Source organism: Pimephales promelas, chromosome 20 (genome assembly GCF_988280905.1).
Source record: "Pimephales promelas chromosome 20, fPimPro1.hap1.1, whole genome shotgun sequence".
Classification (NCBI taxonomy): domain Eukaryota; kingdom Metazoa; phylum Chordata; class Actinopteri; order Cypriniformes; family Leuciscidae; genus Pimephales; species Pimephales promelas.
The window spans coordinates 26,162,118-26,181,009 of record NC_142788.1 but is presented as its reverse complement, the minus strand read 5'-3'; the positions used below and the strand labels follow the sequence as shown (position 1 = coordinate 26,181,009).

The 18,892-nt window shown below is 37.9% G+C and overlaps 2 protein-coding genes across 3 annotated transcripts in view; one reads left to right on the top strand and one right to left on the bottom strand.

The window, feature by feature from the left end:
• Positions 1–16,171, bottom strand: part of rarga (retinoic acid receptor gamma a) — a 79,165-nt gene extending 62,994 nt beyond the window's left edge. Inside the window, exon 1 of one of the 2 annotated variants that reach the window (XM_089124619.1) lies at positions 16,050–16,171. The gene's annotated coding sequence lies outside the window, so the exon portion shown is untranslated. The remainder of the gene's footprint in view (positions 1–16,049) is intronic. The other variant, XM_039652571.2, reaches the window with a different exon arrangement.
• nr1d4a (nuclear receptor subfamily 1, group D, member 4a) lies at positions 3,921–18,004 on the top strand. The gene is made up of 8 exons (XM_039652569.2): positions 3,921–4,557; positions 10,402–10,701; positions 10,854–10,942; positions 11,032–11,176; positions 14,067–14,629; positions 15,494–15,679; positions 15,975–16,185; positions 16,761–18,004. Exons 1-8 carry the CDS (start codon positions 4,452–4,454, stop codon positions 16,955–16,957), a joined length of 1,797 nt encoding a protein of 598 aa, XP_039508503.2. The 5' UTR covers positions 3,921–4,451; the 3' UTR covers positions 16,958–18,004.
• The last annotated feature ends 888 nt before the right edge of the window (positions 18,005–18,892 follow it).

Genomic DNA, 18,892 nt, shown 5'->3' with positions numbered 1-18,892 from the left:
CTGCCTCCCTCTAGTCCGAATTCTTTTGGTAAAACCACATTTTTTCTTTCTTCTTTCCCTTCATGACCCCCCTCCCTCCGGTTTTCTGGTCCACGAGCATTCTGGACCCTGCTCTCGCGCTAATTGAATCAGCACACGTGAAGCGCACTGCCAAAAGTACCAGGATGTTCTGATTAAGACGGACTTTAAAGGTGGGCTTTTCAAAAACCTTTCGCTGGACTAAGGGAAAGAAAGCAAGGTGGTAAAATAGGCTATAGTACTGCTAAAAAACAGATATAAGTCGGGGAAGGAAGCCGCTAAAAGACATGCAGAGAGAACGAGGAGAAAGAAGGGAAGGAGCTAGAAAGGGGCTAGAGGGGGCAGCGGGAGAAACTGCCAGATCCACATATGGAAGCAATTCAGTAATTGAGGCAAATCTTTGTGCTCGAGAGGAAAGGTCCCCTTCTCAATGCCTTCTCTTTAGCAAATAAAACTGCCATTGTACACTGGAAAAAAAGAAAGACTTTGAATTAATGTTCACTCAGAAATTTCTAGCCTAGGCTAAATGTCACTATAATTACTAAGATATGGTATATAATTGGATTAAACAAGTATTTTTTTTAAGTATTTTCTTGTAAAATGTACTCTAATAGGCCTAAGCTTTGTTTTGTTTACAACTTCGAAAACTAAGGTCTATATATATATATATATATATATATATATATATATATATATTATTATTATTATTATTTTTTTTTTTTTTTGAAGAAATGTTGAACTGTGATCAGATCAGATTATAGAATTTTGACATATTATGTTGGGGCAAGTTGTCACATTCGAAATGTTGTCTGGTAAGAGTGATATGGTTTTCGCACATGAAAAAAACAACCCCATGTTGTTCCAAGGCCACGACTTTTGTTCATCTCCAGAACACAAATGAATATATTTTAAATTAAATCTTAAAGTTTCTGTCCCTCTGTTGTGTCGAAGTCTGTTTCCCCTTTGTTTCCCAAAACTGTCTAACCCTAACCCTAATCCAGCAGTAACCAGAAAAGGGAACAGATTTCAATAAGACCTCCATGGACAGTTATGGTCTAACTACCACTTTGTCGCTTACATTTTTTTTTTTATAAAGAGATCTCATTAATATGCATGAACACGATCGCTTTATATGACCATATTGAATTTAGTCTTAAAATTTATTCACATACGAAAGCTCAAACGTGCTGCGTAACACTCGAGGATGAACGTCATTGGTTCTTGCTGAAGTTCAAACATGCTGTGTAAACACTAGAATAAACCTCATTGGTTCTTGCACGTCAAGCGAACATGCCTGAGCTTCAGTTTATCATAATTGATTTGTGCTTTGATGAATGTTTATTTGTGTAGAAAAGCCTAACATCAATCTGTTCATCATATAAAGCGATCCTGTCTCTACTAAACCGCTCGATTCATGATTAGTTTAACAATCTCTTTATGAAATTTTTGAAACGTCAAAGTCGTCTGTGAAGGGACAGAAATCCCTCAGATTTCATTAAAATATCTTGATTTGTGTTTTAGATGAACGCAAGACTTATGGGTTTGGAATGACATGTGGGAGTAGGCTAAATGATGAGAGAATTTTCATTTTGGGGGGAACTGCCTTATAGATAATAGTTATAAATCATGACAGCATCTGAAAGCATTTTGAATCTGAAAGTATTTTGTAAGTCGTAGCCTATCTTCACTTCCCTCTAGTCCCACCACACTTTAGCGAGAGAGCTTGGTTTAAACTTGTTAAATTGCTCATCAGCCTCAGAGAATCTGGCATGACTTCACAAACGGAGATCTTTCAATAAAAGAGCGAAAGAGTTTGAGCAGGTAAGTGTTGGTGGGCAGGAGAGAGCAACAGAAAGATGACAGACACTGATGGCTGTCTGCCTAGCCCGAGGCACAAGGTGTTTCTACAGTGTGCGTGTTGGCAGCAGCCCCTGTTCGATTCCCAAACACGGCAGCTCTCTCTGTAATTATCGGCGTGCCCTGCCATAACACGTTCCTCGGTGCACGAGTCGCCCACAGTCATGGGTTCATTGCTGTGGAACAGATCTCCAAATTTAACACAGCCAATTAACCCTGGCAACTGTCAAAACACCACAGAAACAGGGTTTATGTAAGGCGAGGCATTCTGTTCAGATTATTTCTATCTTGTGCGAAATGTACCATTTAAATCAAAGTGTCAAGCACACAAGCCGTAAAAAACAGGATTCAGAACAGCAAGTCTGACTGGATTCTTCTTAATGTCCAAACAAAGTCCTTGTAGGAGGTTCATATGTTGAGTTGCATACTGCATTTAGTCTCGGATGTTGCCTACTGATACCACAAACCATCTCAGATAGCCTACTTAGGCTACACATAGGCATATTTTGTGTGTATGGAGGAAGGGCGAGTGGTTTCACTATAGATGTGATTTATTAAGAACTAGGGAAGGAATTGAAAAGGAAGTTTGTGAGTGATCTCTTGGTGTGGCGTAATGCTAAATTAAGATTTGAAGTTGTAGGGCCTTAAGAGCCAATTCTTGCATTAAAGCTACACCTAGCGGTCAGCATAGGAAGTACAACGAAAAGCCTCAACATCAAGCAATCAGACAGTAGGCCTATTAGAAAGCACTGCAAGGAAACAAAGAAAAGAAAAAACACTGTAAACAAGAACCCTTTCGTAAGGATTCATATAATTATTCTAAATTTTACGCACTTTAATTGTTTGTAAACACTATGAATTGGAATTGAGTGTTTCGCTGGATTATAGTAGCCTATTTTTTGACTAGCCTATAACCTAAACTTCGTAGGCTACAAGTAGCACAACACTAGTTTAGAAAATATTAAAGTGTAAAGTGTATAAGACTTATTTCTACGGTTTACAAGGCTTTGTAATGATAAAGTGATTGGTCAGTTATATTAAGTTTAGCCTAATTCTAAAAAGCCTAATTTGCGAGACAACACGCATTCCGGTTTTACCTTTTAATTTTTTATTTTTTTTAAATACAGGCTATATGATTCTATATAGCCAAATATCATGTATTTTTTATGCCAGTTAAAATATATATTTATTTATTTTTTGCCAAATATTTGTTCAAAAACGACCACAACATACAGTAGGCAAAAAAGTTTTTGATTAGGTGTGAAAATTGCAATGCGCGTTCATTGACCACAAGAGGCCGCTGTTTTGTATTGGTTTCATTTTAAAAACAGCGATGCGTGTCCATTGACCACAAGAGGCCGCTGTTTCACCTTTGTTTCAGTTTAAACTCGATATCATTAACCTCAAAACTCTGTTTCTAATAATTTGAGCACAATGCTTTCGTTAAAGCAAATCCAAACTAAGAAAGAAAAAAAAAAAACCCGAAAAAAACAAAAAACAAAACGCGTGTGTGTATTTGTGGCGGAGTTGCCACAAGAGATTTAGGCTGTAATTGTACACATTTGAGTCCAAAGTTTTAGTAGCAGGGGGTTGTGTGTGTTGTCTCAAAGGCCCTTTAAATTGGAATACACTCTTTGAATTCTGTCCTCCAATCTAAAACTCCTAAATCACCAATTGTTTGCTGTAAATTTGACTTGTTTAGACCAGACGAGCATTTTGTCGTTATGGGGCAATTGTCACATTTAAAAATAAAATAAATTATTGATTGTTGGTCAAAACAATGCTTCTTATATTGTGTATCTTATATTTGACTTTTGTATAGCCTACATGACTATCATATTACTCTATCTTCAATTCAAGTGTTTTTCATGCTCTTGTTTATACCATGACTGCATGCATCATTCACATGACGGAAGAGATTTTAAAAGATGCGCGCGGCAGCAGTCACGCAAAGCCCCGCCTGCAGTACATGTGCGTGCCTCTCATGCTCTCATGTCGCCCGATCTCACGCTGTGTTTTGCAAAAGAAATGTGTGTCAGTAGGACAGCGCTTTCCACGGCACATGCGGAGGGCACATGCAGCGTGGCTTTACCAGCACGTATCTCCCTCGAAGCACATGACACATCCAGCTCAGCTAGCCGCTTACACACCCGCCAATGAACATGCACGCTAGGATCAAGGGGAAAAGAGAAAGCTAGAGATCATGAGCACGTTAGAGTGAGATAAATCCCCGTCAAACAGAACAACAGAGGTTGACTTGACGGCTTCCCTAAATCCAGTCACATTTGCCAGTTTACCTGAAAACGTGATTTTTGTGGGTGTGGAAGGGTGTGTGCTTGGCTTGGAGTGGAAGTGAAGTTTGACAGTCCCACAGAGATGCTGATGGCAATGAGACACCACCACTAGGCATATCCAATACTCACACAGGACAGGTAGCAGCGCGCGGAAGGGGCATCTGCACACCTGTGACAGACTGTATTTCCGAACGACTATTTGGCTCCGCTACCAATGCTCTGTGCGACAGCAGATACTTTGAGCTGCTCACTGTATGCACTGGCATTTCGTGACTTTTTCACATGCTTTCACCAGACTTAAACATACTGACACAAACAGACTTTCTTCAAGACAAGATTTCTGAAGACAGAGGATCTTTGAAAAGCATATCAATGATGGATAGTCCTGGTAAGTAATGCATTTCTTCTCGCTGATATAGTCTATTTTTATTTTTAAAAGGAAAGATGATAATAAAAAAACATTGGATGTATTTGTGTTGGTATAATTGTGCTTAATTCCACAAAATTATGATAATATTAAATGTTAATTTCATGAAAATAATTCAGTGCATGCTTTGCTTTCTTGTAAGGTAATAACACTTTAGTTTAGGGTACAATTTTCACTATTAACTAGTTTCTTACTAGCATACATTACATTGGATTTTTATTTTAAAGCACATATAAATGTCTTATTCTGCATGATCATATTCTACATGCTTTAATCCTACACAATAACTATCTTACTAACTATTAATATGCATTAATAGGAGTTTATTGAGGCAAAATGCATAGTTAATAGTGAGAATGGGAGAAGTGTGACCTATATTATTATTATTTTTATATTACTGGTGGCAATGGTTTTTGCCGATATAGCCGTGCTCCTTAACACATTGAGTAATATTCATCATTACTGTAAATATTCTGGCAATTCATGCAAATGCTTAGCTCATAATCAAGCATATATTCATGCTGTGTGTGTAATTATGATTTTGTCTGATTAAAAATGTTTAGATGCACAATGCAGTTAAGAAAAGGTTTATGTGAACTATACTCATAGGGAAGAGGTTTTACAGTGTTGTGATGAATTATATGATACACATGGTTTGCAATAAATGATCTAAGCATGTGTCATGAAGGTATTGGCTTGCTTTGATAATTGCGCTGGGCAGATTCATCAGTGCCGCATAAAGACTACAAAGTGCATCTATATATAGTATCAGTCTGTGTGAATCATAAATGATGGGCATAAACATTACCATACTTAGAGTAACTGCTGTATCTGTTGTCATGAACTCTGTGATTGCTTTCATGGAATCTGGTTAATAACACACACACATGTGCTGACAACTTCCTGCTATAGCATTGAAAACAAACTCACGTGTAGATGGTCCAAGTTAGAGATAAGAGTGCTGTTAAGCTTGGCTCTGGCTTATGAACACACTTCACCTTTGTAAACTAGACTATTGCCATTAATCAGGAGATATTCTGTTTATGCAAATGTAATTTAAACAGAAAAGCAAAAAAAAAAAAAAAAGTCAAAAGACTGGTTGAAATTGGTGGGCTATTGAGGAACATTAGAAAATAATGCAAAATTTCATAAAGTTTATAATAATTGAACTTTACTTGAGCAGTGCACTATAGCCTTCATCCAAGGAGGTTAACCGGTTAAGCGGATTTGGGTAGTGGTTCATTACCGAGGTTAGCCAAGGGCCAATTACATGCTGGCTCAGTCAACCAAGTCCACTTCAATGTTAATTTACGGCTGGTTCATTTACAAAAGCTCCAGTCACGTTCCGGAACAGGTGATGGAAACATTGTCTCATGTCTGCATGGCGCACCCTGTCAATTCTGTGTTTGACAGTAAGCCTTGAAAACAAATACGAGGCACAATAACATTGTGCATGAAGTCATTAAAGACAGGGAAATAATAACATCTGAACACATGACCTTTGAGTGGTAGACAAGAGGAAACAATGAAACAGATTTATTTACTCGGAAGTAAATAAAGGGCTTACCTACACATCAATTCATACATGTGACTTCAGTTTAGATCCAACCCACATGGATTTGTATTAGGGATGCAACAATATCGCAATTTTGACCGATAGATACTGATAATGTCCCATTATCATGTTTGTTATTATACTCACATGCTTCAAGTGAAATCAGGCTTAATCATTTTAATGTACAGTAGCCTATAGACTGTAGGCTATATTTGAAACTTGAAATATGAAAATATCTACATTCTAGTCTATAAGCAGATTCAGTCTGATACTGTAAAAAAAAGGTCAGAAGAGCATCTCCACTTACAACAAGCGAGCGGAGCAATTCTAATGTGGTACAATAACAATGTTTTCAGGTATCCAACGCAACACAATATATATATATATATATATATATATATATATATATATATATATATATATATATATATATATATATATATATAACTCTACATTCATCTTCAAAAAGGACTACTGGAGCATTGTATTCCCAAACTTTTTGTCCCTTATGCAAAACTGTTGAACCAATTGTGGTTTGGTTTACTAACCTACTGACTTCAGATGCTTTAGAAAATCACTTTTGATATCTCTGCTGAAAATGTGATGGGAGCTGTTGTGCAACAATAGGACCTTGAATAATTTTCGTTATATGGCAAGCTTTATTTTCATTCTTCGTGAAAAGCAACAATTATGGTATATTACATTTATGGCGCTCTGATTACATGCACATCACACATTCAGCCTATATCAGTTAACCCCAGTTCATACAAGGTGAATTAGAGGTTCCAGATGCGATATTTGCCCCATCATTCGATGAGAGAGAATTTTATAGAGCTTTTGGGTGAGGAGCGGGCGCGCGCGCATCTTTCCACTAAACGCATCCCTCGCGCCTAGAATCGTCCTCACGTGCATGCGCTCTCTCAGCCGCGTGCGGCGCGTGATTTCCACGCCCCCGCCCTCACCGCTTCGCTCTTTCAGTGATTCTATGTTTTGGTGCAGATCGTAAGCTAGAAAGGGGGAGGTTGGTCAGTGGGTCAGCGATTCCATGCAGTCAGTGTGTGGCGCCTCATCACGTTTTCCCGCCTCATGCAACTTTTTCTTTGGAGTGGTTCGCATAAACAGCTTCATGACTGCATGAGAACATTCACGAAATTCCCTATCCAAACGTTCATTTTGCGTTCCATTTGAGAGCAGTTTAGGATTTTATAGTTATAGGCTTTCTGTAACACATATGACCTCTTTTTTTCTTTGATTAGCTTATCTATCTAAAATCTAACAGGTGCTTGATTATATAGGTTATTAATCATATATTAATAGCTTGTGGAAAAATTGTAGACAACACTAGCAATAAAGCTAAAACAGATTATGAAAATATTAAACATAGGCCATGGGAAATATTTTGTATCAAGTATTGTGTGTCATTTTTCTACCCTATATATTTTTTTTAATTCAATAAAATTCTTTAGTGCATGCCGACCATCAAAACTTCAACAAATACAAACTATAGGCTACTTAATATACATTGCAAGGACATGAACATAAGGAATAAACTATATTTATATGAATATAAGGAATAAAATATATTTGTTACAAAAAAGCAATATTCTCACTCAATATATGTTGTAAATATTTAATGAAGTCCCCTTATGGGTTTGAAAAGTCTGCCTTAAATGGTTCATATTCATTTTCTTTTGACCCACTTCATGTCAGTTCTGTCTGTATTAACCCAATTAATAAATAATATTATAGATAAATTAGCATATCTCCTTCAATAGCAAACTGCATGCTCCTACTCAAAACTAAAAGTGAAAGGATGTGCCTTATTCTTAATAATACTAATTGTACGTATTAAATTGGAATATGCACAAATTTCTTGCACCCCCAACGGACATATATGCAGATATGATCAAATGTTGTATAGCAAGTCAAAAGAACAAATTCGGTCATGCAAGACAGAGCATTTCAGCTATTTTCCTCGAGGGAGGGAGGGAGACCATGCCAGTGTTTGAGGTCAGGGAGGAGGGAATTATTGTCCCTGCAAAGTCGTCACGTTTCTACGCTTGTCTCGGCTCACTAGCAGATTAGTGTTTGCATGGGTTGCCTAAGCTCAAAAAGAGCTGCCAGAGACCTGCTGATTCTTCAATTAATGCTGGTGTTTCCACTGACCCCAATTTATACAGACTTGCAATGACGTGTGCATGTCTCCTCGTGTAGCTTTTAGAAACTGCTGCACCGTCCCTCCCATTACAAGCTGGTTATTTTTACAAAGGCACCTTCCCATCTCAGATTAAAGTTTTAGATTGTTTTGCAATCTTTTGAAATAAGCTGCGCCTCACTATTTGTTTAAGGGGCACGCCACACGTTCTGTTATCTTTAATGGCATTGTCACTTTAAACTGTGGCCTCATGTGTGTCAGATGTGTATTTATGTGTAGGTGGGGTTACTAAGCATGGGCAGGGCTGAGTATTACTCAGGTAGGGCTTACTAGCTGCACATGCCTGTGGAGGGATCACGAAAACACTTGAGCATAAATAAATACTGAGTGTAGCATGAGAAAACACACAAATGAGCGGGGCAGACATTTGATGGCAGTTTGAACTTGTTTACTGCATAAGTGTTCCAAATTATTTGTATTTACCATAAAACATTGAAAGACATTAAGTGGAAAATTGCTTAAGGAAATATTTACTCTAGTCATTTCTCATTGTACACAGTTACTAAAGGGATAGTTCGCCTACAAATTTAATTTTTGTTATCATTTGCTTTCATGTTGAGATATTTAACAATCAAGAAAATACAATAAAAGTGAATCAGAAACATTAACATGCATTACACAGGGAAAAACTAAAAATAGATAGACCTACTGATATGCATTCGCAACAACATGAGGCTGAGTAAATGTTCAGATAATTTTTGGGTCAACTGTCCCATTAAATAGGGTTGTGTCAGTGTGAATCAATATATTCTAGTGGCGTGTGCATTTACGGTTATTCAAAACTAAGTACACAATTTGCCATAGCCTATATACTACAGATGATACCTAAAATCATGCTGAGAACATGTCTGCCATTAGTGATCTTATGTAGCTACAGTTTACTCCCATATAACAAAAAATCCCCTAAGTTTGGACTGAAAAGAAGCATTGTACGAATCAAAACAACATACGACCCTTGACAGTAAGCAACTACATATAACTGGTTAAATGAAGTTGACTGTTGAAAACCACTACTGGATTACATTGTTAAATAATCATGGTGCCAGTGATCTAAACAGTGCAGATCTAAATCACATTCTCTTGATCCAGAGACCGACTGTGTAAAAAAAAGTTAAACAAAGCCCCAGTGCACATTCTAGCAAAACGTGACTCGTCGTTGCCCCGCTCTCTCAGGCAATGCATTTGTGCGGGGGAACTGTAACATCATCGCAAAGCTGACACGGCACCCTCGCGATTGTTGAAGCGGTTTACACGAGACTGCGGATTTAGTTTGGGCAGGAACGGTGTCAGGAATCCATGTGAAGCGGCGGTCAGGTGTTTTGGAGTTTGGTTGGGGCACTATGCCAGGGCTATTATTGGAGAGGAGAGGCGGGAGAGCTTGTGAACACGTGAGACCGCGTCTCAGCCATCTCTCAGCTCATCCTGCATGCACGCATGACCGCCGGAGAGGATGTGATGTGATAGGATGCAGAAAACCTGAAACCTGCGGCGAAATGAAAATGAAACAAGCCAACGGTTTTATTTAAAATACCTATGCCTATTAAATATGCCTATTAAAACCAAAACACACAAAAAATCCTGGGTTATTTAACATTGCACTGTGTTGCTGTGCAGCCTTCATTATTTTTAGCGCGTGAGATCTGAGGGACTGAGCCTGAGGAAACCTCACTCACTCCCAGTCAGTTTTTCTTAGCCTACATCACTTCCTTCTGAAAGGTGCCATAAGCGTTTTGTATTAAATATCGTACACACAAGGACCCTATTTACGTGAAAGATAGCCATAGTGTTGTCAGTAGCCTATTTGCGTAGAAATATACACGTTACCTAGGCGTTTAGCATGCGTCAAAACCGCCGCCATCTTGGAACGGGGGTCTCTTGTCATAGGAAGTAGCTAGGTAACGCTGCTATCTCTGCCTTTACTTCAAGTGTTTTAAAGAATCAGTTTAAATTCATTTATAATTAATGCGATTGATTAAAGTTACATTTTTAAAAAGAAATTCAGTCAAAGGCTTTATATACTATTGTGTTTCCACAGGGAGTGTGATACTCTACGCTGGTACCAATGGCAGTGCCTGTCCAAGCCCAGGAAGCCCCTCTAGTGGCTATCAAACCCAGTCTCCATCTTCCCACTCCCAGCCCTCTTCACCAGATGAGGTCACCTTCACTGAGATTGGGGCCCTCAAGCAGCAAGGAAGTATTGGCTCGCCACCTTCTCCAAAACGGGTCTTTCAGTTCCCTGAAATCTACAATAACTCCACGGCAGGATCAAACCCGCACAGCTACTCCCATCCAATCGCCGGTAAAAGGCCTTGTGGATTCACTGGCACGTTTACCAGTAAGTGTTTTCCCTTTTTAACACCCGCAACACACTCACTCAGCATCTTCTATCCCGAAAGAATAATGAGTCCCTATTATTTAGGACACCTTCTTTGTGTTCCTTTACATCCTGACCTCATTCTCTTCATGTTTCTATTTTTATCTGAGCAGAAACTGGAGGCATGGTGCTCCTTTGTAAAGTATGTGGAGATATTGCATCAGGGTTCCACTATGGTGTCCATGCATGTGAAGGCTGCAAGGTAAGACATAATAATGAGCCTCTGATACAATAAACAAGTCTTTTCTAGCATTGTGGTTAATTCTAAAGTTTGTCTTTCATTCTTTGCAGGGCTTTTTCCGCCGTAGCATTCAGCAGAACATTAACTACAAGATGTGCGTGAAGAACGAGAACTGCCTGATAATGCGCATGAACCGCAACCGCTGCCAACACTGCCGCTTCAAAAAATGCCTGTCTGTTGGCATGTCCCGCGACGGTAAGAGAATTTTAGGAGGTTATCAGGTCACTGACATATGACAAATAGCGGAAAGCCGTACTTTCATCTCATTCTTCAGGCCAGCACCACACCCGCCCCCTTCAACCTACTTTCCTCTTTTAGATTTGCACCATTGGTAACTTTCAAGAGAGCAAGTTTCTTTTAGTTTGACTGTGCCCTTTGTTGTCCCTCCTTTTTCTCACTTCCTTCTCTCCATCGGTTTACCCTTCCCCCTCACACGTTCCCTAAGCCCTGCCTCCGAATCCCTCCTAGAGACAATGATTTATGAGGGATGGAGTCACGCAGTCCCTGAAGCTATCTGTCATCTGGAAAACTGCAGCAAATACAGGAATTATTTTCAGAAATTGGAACACGGGCGACTTGATTACCTCGCTCATGCCCTTATACCATCCTCAGCAATTGTTGTTCTGCAGCAAAAATTAAGCAAGGGATGCAGAAAAAGAGACACATCTGAACTCTTCTGCCTCATCCATTTGCCTTCGGCTGTGATTTAACTTTAAAAACACTGGAATGAAAAATAAATATGATGAATTTTAGGAAATGGAGCAACTGGCGCCCATATTATACTGGTACATTGTGACCTATTTAAGCTCGGTTTGACTTCTGTCAGGTTCTCTGTGGCATTTCATGCAGTGTTTACCAGCGGATGTGCGTGACAGTGTAGGGTAGGCTGTGATCAAGGATTGCACTGGATGTTGTTCTAAGAGGACACCAAGTGAAACGAGTCCATTGGGTGCAAATTGAGGGAGGTAAACAGTCATTTTTACCATGGCTCCTGAAAGTGCTAGAGCCCACAACCTAGAAACCTGTTTCTCTGACTGGATCTTAGCACAAACAGGAAAACCTCATTTAACTGCCTCAAATGCCACAATAAAGCAGACGCCCTGATTTCACTTCTGTTAGTTGTTTAATTTTGGTTGTGTTATACAAACAGATGTTTGGTTTGACACGATGGGCCGGCATGGTTTTACTTCCGCTATGATCTTGCTTTTGCACAGTAATCAGTGCAGCTATATGTGTCACACATTATTTTGCACAGAATGAGCCTTTGTAGTTTTGATATCAGATTCTTACCAACATTTTAAAGTTCAAGGAAAATTCAGATTTGGTGTGTTGGAATTTGAATTGGCCACAGGAAGTTGAATTGCAATTTTAAAGGCAATTCTGAATGGCGTATTTAACCATATTTATCATGCTCAACCAATGCATGTTAGTTGCAAAGAGCTAAAAATACTTTCCCCCCCCATTCTTGGCTCATTTTCTCCTTAGACAACCTTAGATATTGAGCATCCTTATCACATCTGGTAAAACCAGTATATACCACAAACCCTTACGTCTACTGTCACCTCAATCTGCCAAATGATATTCTCTTCTCTTCATCACAATCATTAGTTTCTCTTCCAATTACCGTGGCATTGTCATCAAGTTCTGCCCGACCCACTGCCCTACTTACGGCTTCAGAGAGGAGTAGCATAGGGATGAAGATTGGAAGGGGAGGTAGTGACGGAGAGAGAGATGAAGAGTCGGGGGAGTTAACACATTGTTGCAATGGTGCTATTTTTAGACTCAACAGCTGACAGATTTTCTTTGCGGAGGGGATTTTAAAAGATGCAAAAGCATAGAAAACAGAACTGACACATTTAATGTTCATCCATATTTTACACCACAATGACCAAAAATTCAGCATGCCGTTGTCAGTACTAGATAGTGAGTTGTCTCTTACACTGAGGTTGTGCTATTCAAAAACTTCCAAAGCAATTTTCATTCAATATTTCATTTTTTTTTTTTTTCACACTAGCTTATTTCTGATGGCAATATTCACTTTATTATAAAAGAAATGTGTCATGGACATTTTGATTACAGATCACCAGGATCTCTTAAAAGCCAGGTTTATCAGTTAACTTAACTTGGTGTATGACTACTCTATTTCATCACAGATATTTATTTGGTCTCAAAAATAAAGACAACATGAAAAGAAAATTCACAGTGCATTTAAAGGGTGCATTGAAAATGCTATCATTACTTACTCAACCTGACTGTCTTTTAGGGGTGTAACGATACACAAAACTGACAGTTCGGTTTTCCCACGGTTTTGACGTCTCGTTTCGGTTCGGTTTGGAAAGCTAAAATTGCTACTTTTTTTCTTTTCTTTTTTTTAAACAGTGGTTTAATAAAAAAATGTCTTTGTCTTTAAATTAATTCAATTACAATTAGGCTAAAGGTTTCACAAGGATTAAAAAAAATCTGCTAATGCTGTAACGTTTAAACTATACAGGGCGCCGCACATTACTATAACATTAAAGGTTGTAGCCTAGACTTTTAACCTAAATTCCGATGCTATTTATTTATTTTTTAGATATAATAATCAACACACAACACATTGCATGAAAACATGTAAACTGAACATAAGGCCGTTTTTGCAGTAACTTGTGTTTTTACTCTGATTTGTTATTGAAATATAATTTTCGGTACTTAATCGAATCGTGAGTTCTGTATCGCGGTTTTTCGGTTCGGTTCGAATAACGTTACACCCCTACTGTCTATCGACTATTAATATGAAAGAAGATGCTTTTTTGTTCATACAATAAAATATATGGTTCAATGTTGTTTTGGACCCCACTGAGTGTTTTGTTGTCTGAGTGTTTCACAAAAAAAAGAAAGTCAAACAGGTTTGGAACAACGTGACTGAGTAAATAATGACTTTCCAAATTCAATTTTGGGTAAACTATCTCTTTAAATGGCATTTTTCAGAGGAAATAAAGTTTACAATAAAACATTTTCTGTGAAATAACATGCACAGGTGAACCAGGCACAATCAGAAAAGAGACTTCATCTCTTTAAACCTATTGTTTCTCTCTCTGACCCCTAGCTGTGCGTTTCGGCCGCATCCCCAAACGAGAGAAGCAGCGGCTTTTGGATGAGATGCAGAGCTACATGAACAGCCTCAACGAATCGTCCACCATGGGCATGGAAACCTCCCCACCACGTGAACCTCCTCAAAGCCCCAGCGAGAACCAATCCAAAGAGGCTATTGGTGCCTTATCCCGAGCCTACCAGAACATCTTCACAAACACGCAGGACCACCTAAGCAAGCGTGCGGGCAACAGCGGAACGAACACCTTTCAAAACAACCCTTCTCGGGACGGCAACTATCCTCATGCAAACTCTCTCACAGGGTACCACGCAACTACCCATGAAAGCTTCCCGGCACCGCCCAGATGCCCAGTCCCTTCCAGCGACAGCAAATGCCCCGTCTCATTGGTGGACAACAGTCGGTACAGCTACGCGCCTTCATTCAACCAAAATCACTCCCAGTCTAGCGTTAGCCTGCCCTCACAACCCACTCACGATGATTACAACAGCTACGCGGCCGGCGAGTCCAAAACCCAGGCCTCGTGTCCGTTTAAGTTGGCTGCTGGCTCCAAAGTGCTGGTGAGGAATGTTTTACAGTACTTGCTAGATTACCGGTACTTACAAAATGTAGCCCATTACTGAATTTTAGTTACACATTACACATTTTAGGTAATATAATCTGACTACTTTTTAGATTACTTTTGTCCTAACTTGTTTAATAAGTTTAGCTTAGTTTAATCTTGTACCATATTGATATAAAAAACACAAAGAGAATTCATATTTATGCCATTCTTTGTTGTGCATTAAACGTTACATTAGGTCAGGGTTTCCTGAACTGGGGTTTGTGAAGGAACTAAACTGGATTCCTAAATCGATGGAAAGCTAATAATTAATTAAAGGGATAGCTCACCCGAAATTCATCATTTACCAAAAAAAAAATCTAATTTTTGGGTGAACTATACCTTTAAATATTTAAATTAAAATATTTAAATATAAAATTTAAATATAAAGCGATATATTTTTAAATATATATATATATATATATATAAATAATTAAATATATATTTAAATATACAAACTTTAAATGTTAAATTAAAAGAAAACAAAAAAGATTAAATATTGACTTTCGAACATAAATAAGCAATCATTATTTTAAATAGATAAAAAAAAAATTGGGAATTTGGGAGAATCTATAAATTTACTACCATTTTCTGAATATGCAGTTATCATGTAATTAATAAAAAATAAGTATAATCTGATTAAGAGTATTTTCAAATATAATAATCTAGTTACAAGTATTTAATTTTTGGAATCTGATTATGTAATCCAGTGTCTGGATTTATATCTACCCAGCACTGGATTTATATAATGAGAACATTTATGTTCGTAGAAATATTACGTTTAAGTATAATTCTAATAATGTCTATGCTGCCTCTCTCATAGGCCTGTCCACTGAACGCATGCCCCGTGTCAGCACCGGGTGTCTCTAGTCAGCAGGTGTGGGAGTCTTTCTCACAGTGCTTTACGCCGGCTGTACGTGAAGTGGTCGAATTCGCAAAGGGCATTCCAGGCTTCCAGGAGCTCTGCCAGCATGATCAAGTCATGTTGCTCAAAGCAGGCACTTTCCAGGTACTGATTACATAACCCATTTAATTCCCCTGACCTTGGCTTTCACATCCCCTTTATTGCTATTAAAGAAGCACTATCCAAACAGATTTCCCAATTCGTCCTAATTCAAACTCATGCCATTGGTTAAGCCAAAGGTTGACTTGTCAAATCACTCAAAACAAACACAGCAATGTGTAGATAGTGGTGCAGTGTTAAGCCCCTTAGGGACATCAACCTAAATGCTAACTTATTGTTGTCGTTTTTGATCATCTGGGTCAATCTTCTCACTTCCATCTTATTTGGTTGCCTTTTGCAGGTTCTTATGGTGAGGTTTAGCTCACTGTTCAACCACAAGGAACGATCACTGACTTTCCTGAATGGACAAACATACCCGCTGGGCACCCTTAGGGGTCTTGGTATGGGCTCCTTGCTGGACGCCATGTTTGAGTTCAGTTCCTCGCTGAGCTGTCTGGGCCTGGAGTCAGATGAGTTGGCACTCTTCATGGCTGTGGTGCTGGTTTCTGCAGGTAAGAGCAACACTGCAATTAGTTCATTTGTTAATTAGTACATGAATCACAGGGTATGCTTTCTGTGGGAAAGACAGTATATAATTATCGCTCATGCTTAGTGTTAGCGATTTGAACAAATTATTTATAATAGCGATGCATATTAAATGCAATATTGTTATATATGTTTTAGCCTATAAGCCAAAAATGTCAGATAAATAGCCAAAATTATTATTATATAACACTGTTCGAACACATTTTTCATATAGTAAAATAAATAAAATAAAAATCAATGGGGTCCAAAACAACAGTGAACCCCACTGACTTTCATTGTGTGGAAAAAAAAACTGACCAAAAATTTATTAAAAATTAAAAAGCATTTTTAAATAACAAATAAAACTCAAAAAATCCCAATCAACCAAATATTATGCATATACTGTATAATTAAAAATACAATATTGAATGCTGATAAATAAATAAAAAATCATATTTATAGGTAACAGATATTGTGACTATATATAAATAATATTTTATCATTTATTTTTAATATTTATTTATAATTTTTCGATGATGAATAGTTTTTCGTTTATCCACAGATTGCTCTGGCATTTTGGATTTTGTGGCTGTCGAACAGTTACAGGAAGGACTCATCCGAGCGCTGCGCACCTTAGTCAACCGCCGCCGTCCCGACGACAACTCCCTCTTTTCCAAACTGCTCCTGCGTCTTCCAGACCTGCGCACTCTCAACAACCTTCACTCCGACAAGCTGCTGGCCTTCCGTATCGATCCCTGAGCCATCAGTCGCTGCAGCTGGAACTCGACCAAAGGCCGCGACTGGCCAATCAGAGAACACCTTTCCTGGTTAAGAGAGGGACTGCTTTTTAGGGGGAGGCGTTGAGCGTGTTCCCATAGGAACCATCGTTTATGATGCTTGTTAATGAGGAACACAATGAACAGATGGCTCTCAGCAAGCTCTAAACAAGACTATATCTTCCTTTAAGCTTTCACGGATCATTTTCATACAGGCATCGCCCTTCTGTTTGGCTCGCCATGTCGATTATATTTATCCGAGGGGACGTTTTGCCAGTCATATCATCATAAATAAGCTTACCACAGAACTTTGAAGACCAAATAAACGGGTCATTCCTTTTTACTGCCTGCAAAGTGAAATATACAGTCTTTAGTCAAGTAGACCATGTATACAGTAGAAGGGTAATTTAAAGCCAATTGTGTCAGTGTATGTGCCTGTGTGTTTGAGAAAGGGACAGAAACACCATGTACATAAGCCATAGATATCACAGTTACATCACATTAAAACTTTAGTTTGAGGCAATAAAGAATACATTTAATTACAGGGGATTTACTGTATCTGTAATAACCATTTAAAGTCTTTAAAAAATTAAAGAAACAACTGAAACATTTTAACTTTTGAGATTAGATAAAGCTCATATTTGTTTGTTTGCTTTATTATTACCATCATCAAGCTGAATACAGTATATTTCCACACATTTTCCTTTAAGAATAAATCTGAATCTAGGGATACAAAACCAGCATTCTCTCCTATGCATGTTATGTTTTGTTGTTTTCTTACTGAAAATACTGCACAGTTACACTGATTTAACTGCCTGTTCAGAGAATGAGGGATTCGCAGTTGTGTGTTTGAACGAGACGGGGCGTCTTGTGCCTTGTTAGCAATGGACTGTTTATCTGTTCGGTTGATTTGATCAGTTGAGTTGATTTTTATTATGGATGATAAAGTTATGTTATTCAATGGAAATGTATATTTTGTAAATTGTTTTCTTCTGTAGAACCAATATAAATACAAGATTATCTATTCTGATGTTGTCTGTTTTGTTTAAAGCTACAGTATACGCACTACCTGACATTTAAACCTGACACTACCAGTTTAAAAAAAATACAGAAAAACTATTTTTTGGTGCTATATGGTTATTATTGTTGAAAATAGTTTTTGCTGCTCAATTATTTCTTTTGGGAAACCATTATACATAATTAAAAAATAGAAATGTTTTGTAACATTATAAATGTCACTTTTTGATGCATCTCAAAATCTTACTTGCCTCAAACTATATCACAGAATCCAAATGTTAAGCAGCAAGAACTGTTTTCAGCATTGATAATAATAAGAAATGTGTCTTGATCAATAAATCATCCTATTAGAATGATTTCTGAAGGATCATGTGACACTGAAGACTGGAGTAATTCAGCTTTGCATCACAGAAATACATTTTATTTTAAAATATATTAAAATAGAAAACTGTTATATTTTTACTACAGTATATTTTTGACCAAATAAATGCAGCCTCGTGAGCTTTGCCTCAATGCATGCTTTATTCTTTCTAAAGATTTATAAATATTATTGGTTGTCATGGTTTTCATCAGTAGACTTTATGTCAGGAGCTTTTTAGAGTAATGCAGCAATAATTTTAACTGGCCTGAAACTGTCAGTCATGGTTTGGTTGTCAAACTGAGTTAATCCAACACTGCAAAATCATAAGCTATTTAGTCTTTATTTCTAACAGAATCAGTTCAAACTCATGCATGTAGCAAGATTAATTTTTTATTCTTATGCTTTAAAAACTTATTTGTAGAAGCTATCATATTTTATTGTCTTCAGTTAATCTGAGAGCCATTAGAGATATCATCCATAACATTATTCAAGCAAGGCATTGCTTTACATAGTAAACGGTGTTATAGTGACATCGTGTGG

Excerpts from the sequence above, each read along its gene's own strand:
- nr1d4a (XM_039652569.2), top strand. The coding sequence starts at position 4,452 with ATGCTTTCACCAGACTTAAACATACTGACACAAACAGACTTTCTTCAA. Across the intron at positions 10,702-10,853 it reads ATTCACTGGCACGTTTACCA|AAACTGGAGGCATGGTGCTC; the intron begins GTAAGTGTTTTC and ends TTATCTGAGCAG. Across the intron at positions 11,177-14,066 it reads TGTTGGCATGTCCCGCGACG|CTGTGCGTTTCGGCCGCATC; the intron begins GTAAGAGAATTT and ends TCTGACCCCTAG.